At 46.2% G+C, this 17,953-nt stretch overlaps 1 protein-coding gene across 9 annotated transcripts in view; it reads left to right on the forward strand.

Annotated features, from left to right (window-relative positions):
- AKAP13 (A-kinase anchoring protein 13) overlaps nucleotides 1-17,953 on the forward strand; it is a 243,460-nt gene that overhangs the window by 95,200 nt on the left and 130,307 nt on the right. For all 9 annotated transcript variants that reach the window (XM_068143379.1, XM_068143382.1, XM_068143384.1 and 6 more), the window contains 2 exons: nucleotides 3,998-4,294; nucleotides 15,891-16,074. In XM_068143379.1, coding sequence (XP_067999480.1) covers nucleotides 3,998-4,294; nucleotides 15,891-16,074 — 481 coding nt within the window. The remainder of the gene's footprint in view (nucleotides 1-3,997; nucleotides 4,295-15,890; nucleotides 16,075-17,953) is intronic.

Genomic DNA, 17,953 nt, shown 5'->3' on the forward strand with positions numbered 1-17,953 from the left:
GCTCTTTGTGATCTTGAGCAAGTTACTTAACCTCGTAAAAACAGATTTGGACTTGTTTTACAGATGATAACCACTTAGCTCCTGAGACTGCCAGAAAGCTTAGCTCACTTCTGCTAATGCTCTGGGAAAAAGGGCTGTTGGAGTTCAGATATCAGCCTAGGAGAAGGAAGCCATGGTCTTTGATGTGGAGAGAAGCACTGCCCCACCACCAGTTCCTTCAGAAGGTTCATGTGTTGGGGACATGTTTGCTTACATTGTTCCTGTAGCGGTTTCAAAGCAGGGGGGCAGAGACCTCTTGAGCAATCTTTGTATTATTGGCTGTGCTTGTTACTGGCTCCTCTTTTGTTTGAACTGCTTGCCAAACGCCAGAACCTGTCCCAGACTCTTACCCGCCGAGTCTGACATCTTCTCAGATGTAAGGAAGGAGAACATCAAAGCCTTGTGAGCGGTTGCCCTTTCGAAGAACATTCCCCAGGGTTTAGCAGGGTGCTTGTTTGTTCCTGTTAGATGAAAATGGATCATCAGCTCTGTCACCTCTCCTTTCAAGGCTGTGTTAATTATCTGGGGGGGGGTTTCAAGAGAGCCGTGGTCGTCTGCAGACCAGGACATGGCCTTTTTGTCACCTCCCCTTGGGTCGCACTGAGCGATCCTGTAGCTCGGCCTGATTTGGGGGCTGGTGTTCAACATATGCTCCAGCCAAGGGAACTTTGTGTACATCCACGATGTACCAGTTTCAGGAGGCCATGTGTCTTGGCTGAGATTTCTCTAGCTGTTGTCATGACGTAGGAGCTTTTGTTATCCCACAGAAGAGCTGCTTGGCTTCACGACAAGGAAGTGATTGTCCCAAAGTGTTTCTCTGTAGCTGCTCAGGGCCCTCGTTAGCCTTCTGCTTCAGTGTCCAGTGGCTTTCTGGCAGAGTGGCCATACCCCAGCTACTTTTGCAGGTGAGATTCTTATGGGGACAGAAAAGAGGTGGGTTTATTTTGTTGTTGCTGGATTTTTGCATTGAAAATACATCAAGATTCAGCGTTTCTCAATGCTGTTAAGGAGTCACAGAATCACAGAATTGTTAGGGTTGGAAGGGATCTCCAAGATCATCCAGTTCCAAGTCCCTTGCCATGGGCAGGAATACTTTCCACTACATCAGGTTGCCCAGAGCTACATCCAGCCTGGCCTTAAAAACCTCCAGGGATGAGGTTTCCACCACCTCCCTGGGCAACCTGCTCCAGTGTCTCACCACCCTCATGGTGAAGAATTTATTCCTTAATGTCTAATCTAAATCTTCCCTCCTCTAGTTTGGATCCATTCCTCCTAGTCCTATCCCTACCTGACACCCTCAAAAGTCCCTCCCCAGCTTTCTTGTAGACCCCCTTCAGATAGTAGAAGGCCACAATAAGGTTTGCTTAGAGCCTTCTCTTCTCCCAACTGAACAACCCTAACTCTCTCAGCCCTTTACCATGATTTTTTTGTGAGTCTTTTATCATGATTTTTTAAAACTCTGTGTTTTAGTGAAGAGCCACTGCTTTGCATCAGAGAGAGCCAAGTTCACAGCACTTGGGTCAGCTCCTCTAGGATCGCATTGCCTCCTTTACAGCCTCATAAAGTTTGCTGCTATAAGCAAAATTAGTAAGTCTTACCTGCACCTTATTCTGATATTCTTAGGAAGATGAGAAAAGCCAAAAAGATTAAGGGGCAGGCATGTACAGTTCTGAACTGCATGAAAAGTGAGTCTCCCTCAAAGTTGTACCATCTCCCACTCCTCCCTCAAACATGTGGGCTTTCTACTGTGAGGATGAGTAGTATTTGCGACTGGATTTCATCTGGGCCGCTAAGATCCCTGCCCATCCTCTTGACTGGTGATGTGTTAGAATGCAAGGGCAGTATTTTTGAGGTCTTCCTACCTTTGCTCTTTCCTATGCCATCAATAGGAGTAAATCTATTCCTTCAGTTTTCACACTGCTTAATAGGTGCCTGGTGCTGAAAAGAAAGAGGTTTTCTCACCTTTCAGCTTCAGAGCTTCCTGTTGTATTGAGCGATTGCAGGAGCCCCTATTACAAGAGGGATGTGGAGGTGCTGGAAGGTGTCCAGAGAAGGGCCACAAGGATGATCAGAGGGCTGGAGCACCTCTCCTGTGAGGACAGACTGAAGGAGTTGGGGCTGTTCAGTCTGCAGAAGAGAAGGCTCTGAGGTGACCTAATTGTCGCCTTCCAGTATCTGAAGGGGGCCTAAAGGAAGGCTGGGGAGGGACTGCTCAGGATCTCAGGTAGTGATAGGACTAGGGGGAATGGAATGAAGCTGGAGGTGGGGAGATTCAGGCTAGATGTGAGGAGGAGGTTCTTCCCCATGAGAGTGGTGAGACCCTGGAATGGGTTGTCCAGGGAGGTGGTCGAGGCCCCATCCCTGGGGATGTTTAAGCCCAGGCTGGATGAGGCTCTGTCCAGGCTGATCTAGTGTGGGGTGTCCCTGCCCATGGCAGGGGGGTTGGAACTAGATGATCCTTGTGGTCCCTTCCAACCCTGAATGAAACTATGAAACATCCATGTGTGTTTTCCTCCCCTTCCACACTCGTCTTTGATACCTTTCCAGCTGCATTTGCTCTCCTTAGGAAGCCACACAGCCTCCTCTCTGACAATTTTGGTGCTACCCACAGTGTCCTAATAGCAGTTTTGACCTTTCAATTAACTTCAGGATCGCCTCTTTCAGCACACAAAACCTGTCTAGATGCCAAAAGCCTCAGAACAGATTTGGAAGGTTGGCTGAAAGACCATGAAGATTAGGGACATATTTTTCCCTTTTGTCAGGGAAATCAAGAGCAAAGGGCCCCGACACAAGAAGGGAACTTTCCCACTGACCACAAATAGGGGCTTAAATGGAAGTTTCAAGCCTTTTTTAAAAAAAAAATAAATAAATCATCATTTTGTATTTAATTAAGCAGGGTTTCATGAATGTAGTAGTATGCTGAGGTCATGGGCAAAAAGAAGCTTTTCCAGTAATTAGTGCAGGGTCCATGCTGTTCTGGCAAAAACAGCCCTGACGTCAGTCCCAGATTGGGACGAGAAACTGTGCCTCACGGTGAACTTGAAACACAAACCTTATTATTGCAGGGGCATGGCTGACAATTGCAAGTGCTGGTTGTGTTGGACACATCAGATACTTTTGCCTTTTAAAAATGCAGAAAAAAAAAAAGTGTGGGGGTTTTAAATTGTGTTTCTTTAAACATTCTGAGCCAATGAAGTTGCTGCCGCCCTGCCAGGGCGTCCCCTTTCTTGTTTCTCCTGCCCTGAGTGAATAAGTCAGCTTAAAAAGTTGTTAAACTTTCAACCTTTTTCTTTGGTAAATATGGAAAGTGGCCATTCCCTTGGTTTCATTTAGCAGAAGCAGCTTAGTTTTCATGTTAGGTGAACCCAGCTGCAAAGAGCAGGTGCAGCAGCGAGCCCGAGATCTGAGGGCACGTGCGGGGCATGCCCGGGCAGGTTGCACTCTCCAAGACACTGCTGCTTTTCAGGTCTTTCTTTAGGTGAAATTGTGCTGTTTTCTGGACAAGCCAAGTGTTGTGACAGCCTTGGGAGCGCACAGTACTGCAGGGCTTGGGTTCTGGTTTCTGGTGAGTTACTGGAGTCCTGGGGAGCTTGAAAAGAAAAATTTGCCCATCTAATCTGTTTGAGACTGTCACTTCCATTGGTGCCTTAGCAAAATCTTCATCTGAATTACTTAATGCTCTTGAGTTTACTTATTGATTAAAAATAGTCTGGGCAGATAAGAGTGGCTTGTATTTCTTGGCTTGCATTGTGCCAAGCAGAGAAGAGTTACACATCTTTTAAAGTCTATTAAAAAATGCTTCTCTGATAGGTTCCAATTCCCAAACCAGTGTTTCATTTAGAGCTGTGACTCTCCAGAACTTGTTCTTACCTGATTTAACGCAAAGATGCTAAGTGCAGTTGTGCTTTATCAGCCTTGATTGCTCCCTTTACCATTTCCCTTGGTTCTATTTTTGCAGGTCATGACTGCTGTGAGACAGTGAAGGTGGCACTTTGTGCCTCTAGAGAAGGCCATTCTGTTCTGGTGGTGGCAGAGGAGAGCTTCCAGTTCGTGCAGGATGAAGCCTACGATGCTGCCCAGTTTCTGGCCAGCTGCGCCGGCAATCAGCAGGCACTGAATTTCACCAGGTTCCTGGACAGGTCAAGGCCACCTGCTGCCGATGTGGACTTCTTGGATGAGAAAGTGGCTTTGGCCTTTCGGCACCTGAAGCTGCCAGCGGAATGGAACGTGCTGGGAGCAGACCAGTCGCTGACCGGTGAGGACCTCTAGGGCATGCGTCAGGCTGTGGGTTGAGAGGGAGGTAAAAAGCCTGGGAGAAGCAGTGCCCTGCTTTTGGAACCCTCCACAGGCCCTTCAGGTGTGTTGGCCTCTGTGCTCACAGGTGGGACAGGATCTGCACCTGTGTGCCCCTACTAAATTTGCATCCTATGCTTCGCCCCTCTGAAGGCACTGATGCACCTCTGTGTCTTCTGCTATGAAACAGCACAAGCTGCTGAAAATGGTCACTATTTTAAGATACACCCAGAAGGGGTTTGCTTGGGTGTATGCAAAGCTCTGTGTGTCAGCATTGTGGTGGCTCCTGAGATTTCCTGACAGAAACCTGGCTGTAGGAAGTCTGAAGCTCCTGGGACTGTCATCCTTGTACCACAAACCTGGCACTTTTGGTGCATGTTCATTTCCTGAAGGAAACCTGGCTGTAGAAGGTCTGATGCTCCTGGGTCTGTCATCCTTGGCACTTTCAGTAAAGGTTCATTCCATAGCACGGATGCAAAGTGACTGGAATGTGTAAAAGGAGTGTATTGTTTTTGGAGAAGTTGGGGCTCAACCCTTGAGGATTCGTTTCCCATGCCTGGTGGCACAGCAGCTAAGGTGAACACAGGCAGTCTCCAATTTTGCAAGTAAAGGAAGGCAAAGGTGGGAAAGCCTGACCCTTCACTACAGCAGTGAGAGTTAGTGAGACCTTACAAATAAACCCCAAGGCTGTCCTAAAGTCTGTGCTGACTGCTGAAGCAGAAGGTCCAAGATGTTTGGGATGCTGTGGCAGATCTGTGTCTGTGGAATTCAGCTTTTCTCTTGTGTCACAAGGCAGCTTAAGGAAGCATGTTGAGAGACTTGGTGGGGGGGGTGTCTAGTTCCAGTGTGTACAGATCCTTGCTGTGAATTTTCAGGGTTTCTCTTGAGGAATGTGGCTTGGAGGCATCTGTTCTCTTTTATGGGATGCAGCACACTCGAATAGGAATGGGATGTGGCACAGCAAACTCTGTTCTGATTTTCCTGCTTTATTTTTCACCAACTTGCTGACTGCTTTGGTAAAGTGCACAGACAGACAGACAGACAATCCACAGGTAATTCAAGCTGTTAGCAGACATTAAAGGATTTGGTTGTATTCAATGGTTTCCAGAGAGACATTCAGATGCTGTCACATGTTTACAAAGAGATAAATGCTTGGTACTCTTTTTTTTCTCCATGGAAGACACTGATGTTGCTTTCTGGATGCGAGAGGGGAAAAAAAGAGTTGTGATAATGCAGGGATTTCTGGTTTAGGTGATAAAAGTACAATCCAAGTGAGCTTCAGTTAAAAGCTTTGAAGCTCTGAGTTGCTGCTGATTTTGCAGGAAGGCTGAGGCCTGTTTTCTCTTCTTGACTTTGATTATTCTTTGGAAAAGCAGCACTTAGGGAAATCAGGCCATTAGTTTTACACTGATTCGCTCAGCATGTGCTTGTGTGCCTGGAAGTTGTGACTGCGTGGGGCTCTGAATGCTAATGGACCTGTAGGGCATCTGTTGCATCCGCTGTGAGAAGGGGGAGCTCTGTGGTGCTGAGCACTGTGGCATCTTGTGGTGAGGTTTCTGTAGACAAAAGGGAATAAACATAATGGCACTACATGCAACTGGCATCCAGGAATAGTGGTGCTATAAAATGTGTCCTTGCTGTGAGTCATAACTCCCTGGAAAAGGGCAGTTTATTGGGTTTTTGGTCTGTCTCTCAGCCTCTGATCAGCTTTTTTTTGTGCTAGAGGCAGATTGAGCTGTTAATTTTTTGCAGAGAGGTAATTACCTGTAGGGGATTTGTGGGGCTGGAATTTGTCTGATGGGCAGCCTCAGGCATTTGCACACTCAAGCACCCTTTTGGTCACAAAAGCTGTTTTGCTAGGGTGAAATGGAAGAGATGTTCCTGATTCAGATCAGAAGAACTTCTGTGCTGAAATGCAGAACCCCCTGTACTGGTGCTCGTGGGTTAGATTTGGGGGTAGGGGAGAAAAGCACAGCAAAGATTGAAGCTGTGGAAGCCTTTGAACATTTCCATGCCCTGGCCAGTGTCCCTGCAGTCACACTATGTCCTGCCTCGTGTCACTACCTACAAACAGCTATTCCGATTCATATTGCACGTTTTGCTAAACGTTAGCTCCAGATACTTCAAATAACCTTCTGGAAGGAGAAAATGTGATAGAAATGGGAACAAAAAGAAAATGTCAGATCCCTTCTTGAAAGACTTCTAATGCTGCCTCTGAGCTGGCACGTCTCTATGGGCTCTTGTGGGCTGGAAACAAAACGCTGCTGTTTAGCAAAACCTGTGAACGCTGGAGCGAACTGGGAGCCTCAGCCAGCTCCCCGGCTGCTGCAGCTTGATTGGGAGCTGCTGGGCAAGCAAGATGAAAAGTCAGTTTTTGTAAGGACTGAAGTAGGAGCCTAGCTCTTACAAAACCAGGAAGCAATGGCCTTTCTACAGGCAGAAGCTGGGTGGAAGATCCACACAATTCTATGCTGCTACTTGAGTAGAGATCACTCTCTGTGGAGGCTTCTCCTTGTTTGTGCCTGCACCCATCCCTGAGCAATCTTTGAGCAGAGGGCAGGGAGTTCATTGCTGTCACTCACCTCAGAGGGCATAGAAGTTGCTAAACACAGCACCTAGCTCCATGTGCTGAGGCTGTTTAACTAATCTTTTGTGTCAGTAGGTTTGTGCAGTGCAAAGTCTGTGGTTAAGGTGCGCATACCAAGGAGAATGAAACACACTTTGTGCTCCTGTGCACCAGCAGACTGGTGGCTGCATCACTGAAATGATGATCTTCAGCAGTTTGTATTCATCCCTTCTCCTGTGAAGAAAGACTGAGAGCCCTGGGGCTGTTTAGTCTGGAGAAGAGAAGGCTGAGAGGGGATTTGATCATTGCCCATAAATATCTGAGGGGTGGGCGTCAAGAGGAAGGGGCCAGGCTCTTTTCAGTGGCACCCGGTAATAGGACAAGTAATAATGGATATAAGATAGAACACAGGAAGTTCCACCTCAACATGAGGAGAAACTTCTTTCCTGTGAGGGTGACAGAGCACTGAACAGGCTGCCCAGAGAGATTGTAGAGTCTCCTCCTTTGGAGACTTTCAAAGCCAACCTGGCTGTGTTCCTGTGTGACCTGCTCTAGGTGATCCTGCTTTGGCAGGGGGTTTGGACTGGATGATCTCTCAAGGTCTCTTCTAACCCCTGACATTCTGTGATGTTACTGCAGCATCCCCTTTTTTTCTCACACATAAGTAGGTTTGACCTTTTGGTATGGAAAAATGCAGGACTACTGTGACAGAGCTGTGCAGGAATCATCTCCTTATGCTTTGGTTACCAAACCAAGGTCTTCGTTCTTTACCATTACTCAAAATGAAAGGTGTGGTACTTTCATATAGCCAAACTGCAAAGAGCCTGTCCTATCAGCTGCAAGTTAGAAATTCCTCCAAGATGACTTAAAACTGCTGGAGGACACTTGCAAACATTCCAGTGCCCTTTTTTTTTAATGTTTGTTTGTAGATAACCTGCTTGGGTTGGCTTCTTGGCCTAGAAGCTTGCCCAGTTTCAGTAATCTGGTAATCTTCGTCTCTTACACAGCAGGCAGTCTTTACATTTACTCCTTTGTTATCTTTTCTTAGGCACCATTTCATAGTCTCATAGTATCAGTCAGGGTTGGAAGGGACCACAAGGATCATCTAGTTCCAACCCCCCTGCCATGGGCAGGGACACCCCACACTACATCAGGCTGGCCAGAGCCTCAGCCAGCCTGGGCTTAAACACCTCCAGGGATGGTGCCCCAACCACCTCCCTGGACAACCCATTCCAGGGCTTCACCACTCTCATGGTGAAGAACTTCCTCCTCACCTCCAGCCTGAATCTCCCCACCTCCAGCTTCGTTCCATTCCCCCTAGTCCTATCACTACCTGAGATCCTGAGCAGTCCCTCCCCAGCCTTCTTGTAGCCCCCTTCAGATACTGGAAGGCCACAATAAGGTCACCTTGGAGCCTTCTCTTCTGCAGACTGAACAGCCCCAACTCCTTCAGTCTGTCCTCATAGGAGAGGTGCTCCAGCCCTCTGATCATCCTCGTGGCCCTTCTCTGGACACCTTCCAGCACCTCCAGATCCCTCTTGTAATAGGGACTCCAGAACTGGAGGCAGTACTCCAGGTGGGGTCTCAGCAGAGCTGAGCAGAGGAGGAGAATCACCTCCCTTGACCTGCTGGCCACACTTCTCCTGATGCAGCCCAGGATGTGATTGGCTTTGCGAGCTGCAAGTGCACATTGAGAGCTCATGTTGAGCTTTTTGTCCACCAGCACCCCCAAGTCTCTCTCCTCAGGGCTGCTTTCCAGCCAGTCACTGCCCACTGTTCTGTTAAAACAAGTTGCAAAGAAAGTGAACATTTCTTCCTGTATGGTCATCAGAGCATTTTCAAAACCCCAGGAAGTGGGGAGAATACTGAGTGGGGAGAATGCTGCAGTATTCTCTTTCTCCCCATTGGCCTGGAAAAAACAAAAGGTTTTATTGCTTCATAAGAAGTTGTCCAAAGAGTGAATGCACTGAATGGCATGGGTTAATTCCCACAGTAAAATTATTTTAAGGATTTGGTTAACTTGCTCAAAACCAAATAGTTATTAATTTTTTGTTACTGTGGCACAATGTGAAAGGCCGAAGTGTTCTGTGATCACAAGTTCTTATTTCTTCACCCCAAATCCACTGGACAAATAAATGGATTCATCTGGACCTCAGGAGGCTTTGAATGAACCCTTTGTGCTGAATTTAACATTGGACCTTGTTTTTGTAGGATGGAGGCTTTGAGGATGAGCTTTTTGTTCAGCAGCCAGTGCTGTGGAGCATAGTGCCCAGCCTGGGCAGCCATGGAGAGCCATGGTTGGGCACCATGAATCCCTGATGGGAAAAGCAGGTTCACATAACAGAGTAATAGAATTGTTAGGGTTGGAAGGGACCTCAAGGATCATCTAGTTCCAACCCCCCTGCCGTGGGCAGGGACACCTCACACTAGAGCAGGTTGCTCAGAGCCACTTCCAGCCTGGCCTTAAACACCTCCAGGGATGAGGCTTCCACCACCTCCCTGGGCAACCTGTGCCAGTGTCTCACCACCCTCATGGGGAAGAACTTCTTCCTGACATACAGTATGAAATCTAGTCACTTCTAGTTTTTTTCATTCCCCCCCAGTCTTATCACTCCCTGACACCCTCAAAAGTCCCTCCCCAGCTTTCTTGTAGCCCCCTTCAGATAATGGAAGGCCACAGTTAGGTCTTCTTGGAGCCTTCTCTTCTCCAGACTGACTCCTCTCTCTTAAACCATTTATCAATGCTCTTGTCTTGTGGTGTTCTCTGCTTAATTTTCGGTGGAAAGGTGGCCAGACTCCTGATTCTTTGCCCTTCTGATGTGATCTTGGTTTGGCTTTAAGGTGTCTGGGTAACAATTGCTTTATGGAGTATTTTCCCCTTTTTGATGTATATATATTTGTATGTATGAACTATTTTCTCAAGCTCTTCCTCATGACAGCCACTCTCAAAAGCTACACATAGGTTTCAGGGTGTTTTGATCAGCATTATGTTCCTGTGGAGAGGTAGCACAGTCAATTAGCACCTGACTGTAGAGCAGAGGAGGGACCTGTGGGGATTTGATCTGTTTTCCTATAACAGTGGCCATAATTTTGGTGCCTGGTTTGTTCTTAAGATGTTTTGCATCTGACTTCTAGGTTGCCTTCCCACTCTCTGTCTCAGTTTTCTCCTCCTCCTTGAACCCATCTGCTATGTAGGACTCTTCAGCTGCAGTCTACTACTGCTATTTGTAGATGACCTCAGAAAAGAAGTCTTGGCTTTTAATCCTTACTTTAGCGAAAAGGACCCCAGAAAGACTTGCCTTAAGTATCTCTTTACCCACAGGTACAAGGTCCCAGGTAATTGGGTTTTGGGAAGAATAAAGTATCTTCTAGATCCCACTTAGTGGGATAGGAGCACTGAAGTTTGCTGATCTTAGAGGTCATTTGGCTCCTCCATCCTCTCTTGCTGAGACAAGCAGAAGATACTCAAGCATTTGGTTAGATGATAGCAAAAGAAAGCCAGGCATGTGCTGAGGCCGAAGGAGGTGGAGGAAGCAGTACTGTGCAAGGTGCTGCTCAGCTGGTGCAGCTGCCCGTCCTTGAGTTGCAGGGGCAGGGCAGGGTGTGTGGGTAGGGAAGGGGTTTACATTGCAGGTCAAGAGTGTCTGAAGCCCCTTGGGCGAGTGTCCTGACTTCCCTGCACAGCTGCTGTCCTCATTGCTGCTGCCCTGGGGCAGTTGTGTCCCGAGGACTGTGCTGCTCTTCCAGCGTACGCCGTCCCTCTGCAGTGAGCAATTCCTGGACCTTGCTCTTAATTATCTATCTGTATGAAGTCCATGGCATGTGCAATTTCAAAATACCCATAATTAAGGATTGCTCCTGTTACCATGGTATTCTAAACACAGCATTACTTTCAGGTGCTGTATAATCATGTCCTTCTTAATTATTACCAGTGCTCTGTAACCTTCTGAAGAACACAGTTGTTACTGCTGTCAAAAGCAGGGTTATTTACTGTTCTCAGTGGCATTTAAAGATGGTTGCTTAAAGGGAACAGATTGTTACCCTTTATATCTAGACATGAAAATTTAAGATGTATTCTGAGGATGCATGCAATGTAAACCTAACACTGGGGGTTTCTGTTTTAAATGACTGAAGAGGAAAAAAAAAGCTAACTAGGAAAACCAGGACAGAATATTTAGAGGTCTGAGCAGTGATTTTTGGCTTGTTTGTGTTGTGCTGGGGATAAAAAAAGCAGAAACAAAATGAGGGGAAAACTTAGGTTAATCCTTCATTGAATTATCAGGAGTAAACAGATCACTTTCAGAGTTCCTTTTGAATAATATTCTGGCAAAAGCTTTGATGAAACAGTCTTTTCATTTTGGTTCCTTGCAAGCAAGCAGTGAAACCCAGACCTGTGGTTACAATTTCAGGGCTGTGAGCTTCCAGGAGCTGGCTGGCAGAGGACTGCAGTGATCAACCACACATGAAGCCATTCCCTTGGGAGCTTAAGGAGAAGCAGTCCCTTTGATGAGCTGAAGATAGCCACCCTTTACAGGCAGATAACTAGGAGACCTTCTCATTAGATAAAATACTTATCAGCCCCTTAACTTCAGGCACACAGTTACTGACATCTTGAGTATGTACAGCTTCCCAGAAATGCTGCAGAGTAAACATCCACATGCAGTAAATACTGCATGGGAAATTACACCTGAGAGCTCACCAGGTAGGAAGTGAGTAGGCAGGGAAATGCTTTGCCTTGGTTTGAGATTGAGGGGATCAGGATTACAAGTTTAGTAACTCGGTGTGTGAAACCAGTGGGATTTCAGTGTACAGCACAGCAAGATTGTCGTTGTGATTAGAGATAATTTTATTGGGTTTGGTTTTTCTATACAGAAAGGGAGAATGTCTGAAGAAAATAATCAAAGCACTGATCTTACAGAGCAAAAAATAAAGGCTGCTCAAGGGCTCATCCAACCTGGCCTTGAACAACCCCAGGGAGGAGGCCTCCACAGCTTTCCTGGGCAGCCTGTTCCAGAGCCTCACCACCCTCATATTGAAGAACTTCTTCCTCTGATCCTGTCTCACCCAGCTCTCCCTCAGCTTCACACCATTCCCTCTTGTCTTACTGCTTGACACTCTTCTGAGAAGTCCCTTTCCAGCCTCTCTGTAGGATCCCTTCAGGTACAGGCAGCTCTAAGCTCTAGGCTGAACAACCCCTTCTCCCTTATCCTGTCCTCATAGCAGAGGTGTTCCAGCCCTTGGATCTTCTTTGTGGCCCTCCTGTGGACTTTTTCCAGCAGCTCTGTGTCCTTCTTATGCTGCAGACACATATGACATATCTCAGGGCATTGAGGACACAGAGCAGTTGGAGAGACTGAGCAGTTCTCTGTGGGTTGCTTCATCTGAAGAGAATTTGTATGTTCTCACGTGTGTCACACCCAAACTTCCCCCCCACCTTCAATCCTTATTTGCTTTGTGCTAATGGCACCTTAAACTCTAATCCTTTGCTATCAGCAAAGCACATTTGACAGTACTCTGTGGAAATGTAATCCTTGGTTACCCAGATAAACTGTCTGCTTGTGTGTCACAGCTGCAAAAGAAGCACATAAAAATAATATAGCTGAAGTCTTCTGCTTTGCCAGCTGGATTAGAGTCCCCTGCCATTATGGGACAATAATCATATGTTTCAGCTCTTGCCTATTACTAGGAAATGAGAGAGGAACAAAACAACTTGGCCTTCCCAGGATCGTGTGTCTTGTATTCCCACAGTTTCCTAATTAGAAGAAGCTTTTAGTTCACATTGAAAGGACAGACATTTTAAGATGAGGAGCTCATGCTTGATACAGGCTAGGAGAAGCAGCTCTGGCTGTTCCATGTTAAAGCTTTTGTTACTCTATGTCAGGGACATGTATCTTGCACTGGGTTTCCAATGTTTTGAGTTAAAAGCTTCATCCCTTCAAAGGCAGCAAGACTGGAGGGATCTGTCCATCCAGCAGCACTGCTGTACGTGGTGCAGACCAGCTTTCATCTTATTTTGAGCAACAGCATCCCCCAACAGATGTATTTTTCATTATGCATTAGTGGTTAATCCCTCCCACAGATGGCACACGCCTTCTCACTGGAGCTCTGCAAGTTTTGCACACCCCCCAAACTTCCAAAAGCCGTTGCCTGGGGCCCCTGCAGTTGTTGTACGTACAGTGCTTGTCTCTTTGCTGCCATCATCTGTGCCCATCTGTTAGGATGGCCTCCTGCCAGTTTGTATGTTAGGCAGATCTTTCCAAAGAGGCCTGGATAGTACATTTGTGTGTTTAATGTGCTCTGGATGGCAACACGCCATGTCTTCTTGTACAGATCTCCTCTGCACGTCCTCCTTGCTCACAGGCATTGGGGCAGGGCCACATTCAGTATGGTTGTGCTTGTGGACAACTCCATCCAAACTCTGGAGCTACTGTGTCCACTAACTGGATGATTGGATTGTTTCAAAAGAATGGGGAAAAGGTGGGATTTTCAGAAGTTGCAAGTCATAGGAGCAGATGACATCAGATGGGCGTTTGGGACAACTGGGAGGGGGAATTTCATCTAGGGAAATAGGAGACAGAGGGGCACCCTGCTGGATGAGGGACAGGATGAGTATTTGCCTACATCTTTACAATGAGGATGGTTGAGCACAGGAATAGGTTGCCCAGAGAGGTGGTTGAGGCTGGATCCCAGCAGATATTCAAGGTCAGGCTCGACAGGGCTCTGGGTGACCTAATCTAGTGGAGGATGTCCCTGCTGACTGCAGGGGGGTTGGACTAGATGACCTTTGGAGGTCCCTTCCAACCCATGTGATTCTATGATCTTGGTGAACCATAAGTTGGTGAGTAGAAGATGCTTCTACCGAATTGTGGAGCTTTCAAAGCAGGTAGCATTTTGGCCCAGGGATCCATGCTTGTCTTTTTGGGTCTGTGCTGCTCAATTTTGATGGAAGGACATCCGTCTTGGTTTGCAAGAGGATGTTTCCTTTCAATAAAGCAGGTACAGCAAGAAAATCCTGGGCTAGAATAGACATGGTCAGGCCAGTGCCACACCTGCTTTATTCAGGCAGGATCATTTGCTCCAGCAGGAGTGCTTGTGTGCATGTCAGTAGGAAGAGCTGTAGAGCTTCAGCTCTGCGAGCTGGCTCTGCTGGTGCGGTAGTACAGGTAGCGTAGGAGTATTGTGTAAGTTCATTGAGTGAAACCTTGAGCATCTGCTTTCACTCTGGGTAAGTCCCACACATACCAACACTTCCTCCAGCCTCATCAGTAGCTTTTCCCTTATGCCTGTCTACATGGGTATGTGATTTTTCACTGTTAAATCCAAGACTGTGACAGCCATGAGTTAAGCACCTTGTTACGTTGCTTATTTCTAAAGCATTACACTCCGTAGTACTCAATACCAAAATCCGTCTCATTGCTCTCTCACAGGCTGAGAATTTGTCTCTGACTGAGCTCAGCTATTCCCTTTTTCTCTAATCAGCTGGAACCTTCATTCAGACATGCTCATGTATTCAGGACAGCATGGTTTTGCTTTACGGTAATCAAGAGGAAGTTAGGGGGAAAGGGTTGGTTTGTAGCCCAGAGACCTAATTTGGAGTCATTCGGAAGAGAGATGGTGCCAGAAAGCTTTTGGTCCTTGAATACAGAGTAGTTCTTCAGGAACTGATCCAAAAAAGTTGGGAATATTTGTGTCAGACAGGGGAGAACTGCCCTTTTTTGCTTTGTTTTTCAGCAGAGGTCTTAACAATGTCCCTTAAGAAAGCAAGTAACCTCGAAAAACAGCAGCACTTTGAAGAAGTGATTTCTCTTGAGGCACACTTCCTGGGGGAAAAAAATAGTTCATTAAATCCTCAAGCCATCATGTGCTTACATTTTATTATCTTTTTTTTTCTAAACCTGCTGTATTGGGCTTGGCTGGCAACCAAATTAATAACCCAAGAAATCATTGTTCTGTGATATTAAAGATACTATACCAAGTGTGCTCATTGGCATAGCTTAGTGAGACACAGTTGGTGCTTTGTTGTTGTAGTAACTGCCAGTCAATACTGAAATCCTTTGCTAATAAAAAGAACAAATTTTTATGTCTTGCAGGTTGTTTGGGTTTTTTTTTTTAACCCAAATGCTTTTACCCTTCATAGAAAACTAACAGGCTTTGATCTGCAAATGCTGTATTTCAGCAGTGCATCTGGAGCTCATTGCTGGTGGGAGCTTTTCAGAGCATCATTGTAGGGGGGATGCAGCTTTTAGAGTAGGGGGATATTTTCCTGAGATGAAAGCTCAGGCTCAAGAATGACTTTTTACCAAATTAGAAGGTCACAGTTACTAGATGTAAAAAGCAGCAGCAACAGATTGCTGCTACTCAGAATCACAGAGCTACTGTATGAAGCTGAGAGAAGCTGGTCTGGGGCATAATCAAGTCAGGAAAGCAAACCCCTCTGGGTTTTGGGTTTTCTTTCCTGCAGAAGAAGTTAAACTGTTTGATTTCTGGTTGGTTGGTTGGGTTTTATTTTGGATTATAACTGCTTTAGATTAGTGCTTCAAATAAAATTGATCATTTCCATGCCAGGGGACAAATCAGCATCTCATTAAATAACAAAACTTCTCTGTTACTAAAACCTGGCCCTGGGTATGTGAAGAGAAGGTTTGGATATGAAGGAAAACCCACCTGTCCATGCTGGGTTCTGTTTGGAAGTCCTGCAGCTTGGTGATTGCTGTGGCTGGTGATGAAATGATGTTACTTTCACATTGCTGGCTGTGGTCAGTTTCACTCTGCAAGGTCCTGAGCAATTTCAGTCCCTCTGCAGCCCGTCCCTCTCTTTAAAGCACTGCTCCCTCCCGGGTATTGGCAGCCAGGTGCTCCAGGTTCCTCAGGGTTTGGGCTGGCAGATCCATGCCAGTGGTGTGTGGTGTGGCTGGGAGGTGGGGATAAGACATTCACCTAACCCACAGCCTACCAATTCCCATTTCTTTTTTCCCCCCTTCTTTCTCCCCAGAGAACATCCCTCGGGAAACTCTGATGCATTTTGCGGTGAGGCTGGGCCTGCTGCGGCTGACCTGGTTTCTGCTCCAGCAGCCAGGTGGAAGAGGAGCTCTCAGCATCCACAACAACGAAGGGGCAACGCCTGTAAGCTTGGCCTTGGAGAGAGGTTACCTGAAGCTGCACCAGCTTTTGACAGAGTAAGGATGATTTGATGGTTCCCCTGTATCGTTCTTGCCTTTGCTGAGCATTATCACTGAATGGAGTCTAGGAGCTGCTCTACCCTTAAAGGCAGATTTTGTACCGTTGACTTTCTTGTTAGCAAAATACCTCTCTTGTTAGCACCAATGGGGACAGGCCTTTAGAGTTTAGGGGAAATGCAATAATATTCTGTTCTCCTTTTCTGTTCTGCTTCCAGCTCTCTTAAAGCCCAAAGTGAGTCACTGTAATATCAACTAATTAAGACAAACCTTATGCAAACACAAATGGAAAAGCTTTTCTTCCAACAAGCAGAACTGCACAAAAGAGAGGAGCTACTGGGCTTCAAGGTGCTGGTGGCTGACTGTTGTCTTCTTACTTTGTAGGTTTGGAGTTTGTTAAATGAAATACCTGAAGGGATCTACAGGAAGGCTGCAGAGAGACTTTTCAGAAGGGTCTGGAGACAAGACAAGGGGGAATGGTTTGAAGCTGAGGGAAAGTAGGGTTAGACTGGCTCTTAGGAAGAAGCTCTTCAGTACAAGAGTGCTGGGACTCTGGAATAGATTGCATAGGGTGGTTGGAGCTGTCTCCTGCCTGGGGGTGTTGAAGGCAAGGTTGGATGAGGCCTTGAGCAGCTGAGTCTAGTTGAGAGATGTCCCTGCTCATGGTGGGGAGGTTGGAGGAGGTGATCTCTGATGTCCCGTCCAACCTAAGCCATTCTGTGAAATAATGATAAATGTATTGAAATAAGGCAGCATCTTGTGGAGGATAGGTGTGTTACCAGCACAGGTGAAAAAAAGAGGTAAGAATGCAAGTATTTAACAACAGAGACTGTTCTCTATTGAGTGCTTGTGAGGAGCAGACAAATCTTACAAGCTCGTAGCAAGTAACTAGTGGCATGAGCATTTGCTGCAATGTTTTACCTGGAACCCTTCAGAAGCTGACAAGTTGTTGTTGAATAGCAAATATTTGGAGAATCAGGTTTCAGAAGCTGAGGTTAATAAAGACAAAGAGTGTAAATAAGTCCTGAGGTGGGTGGTTATGAAAGAGGAAAGATTCAGCCTGCATGTGTGTTACTCTGATTCTTGGCTCTCTTAGGCTTTGCTATTAGCTTTCTTTTTCTGAATTGAGTTTTCAGGTGCATGGGGTTTATGCTGAGTGACCCAATGCCATGGCTAGGGAAGGTGCAGAATAGGACAGGAGCTGCACTCTAACCTCTTCTTCTGCCACAAAATCATAGAATCAAAGAATCAACCAGGTTGGAAAAGACCTCAGAGATCATCAACTCCAACCTAATACCTAACACCCTTGGTTGTGATTAATACAGAGATGACAACAGTGTCACTTCTGTCTCTGATGATTTCAGCAGTTACACTGAAAAGACACAACTCTTGCAGGCTAGCTTGTAAAGCTGGAGAGTGCAACTTCATCCTAGAACAGCAGCAAAGTTCTCCAAAATGAGAGTAACCATGTTAGCAGACTTTATATGCTGTCAAGAAGCTTAAATTGTCCAAAGGTTTGTTGTAGAAGGCTGAAGTTAGCCAAAACTTGATTGTAGGGCTCCCAGCAAATTTTGTAATCTGAATATGAGTAGAGCTGGTAACTTAAAAAAAGGGGGAGTAAACAGAACTATTACAGCAGCTATTCATGTATTTGGTGCAGGATTTCACAACTGGGTCCAATACTGGAATGGCAATTCTTGCACAGTGGAAAGAAAAGAGAGTACTTGGATTGCACAGCTTTGCCCTGTTCCGTTCCCTCTAATGGATGCTGCTGCTATTTTCCAAGGGATTTCTCTGATGACCTTCACAGTTCATCTTTGAAAATAAGGCACTAGCAACCTTAGGAATAGAATAGAACAGATTAGATGTTACCACCAAG

This window comes from Melanerpes formicivorus, unplaced genomic scaffold (assembly GCF_026170545.1).
Source record: "Melanerpes formicivorus ecotype bairdi unplaced genomic scaffold, bMelFor1.0.p_v2 SCAF_10, whole genome shotgun sequence".
NCBI classification, from domain to species: domain Eukaryota; kingdom Metazoa; phylum Chordata; class Aves; order Piciformes; family Picidae; genus Melanerpes; species Melanerpes formicivorus.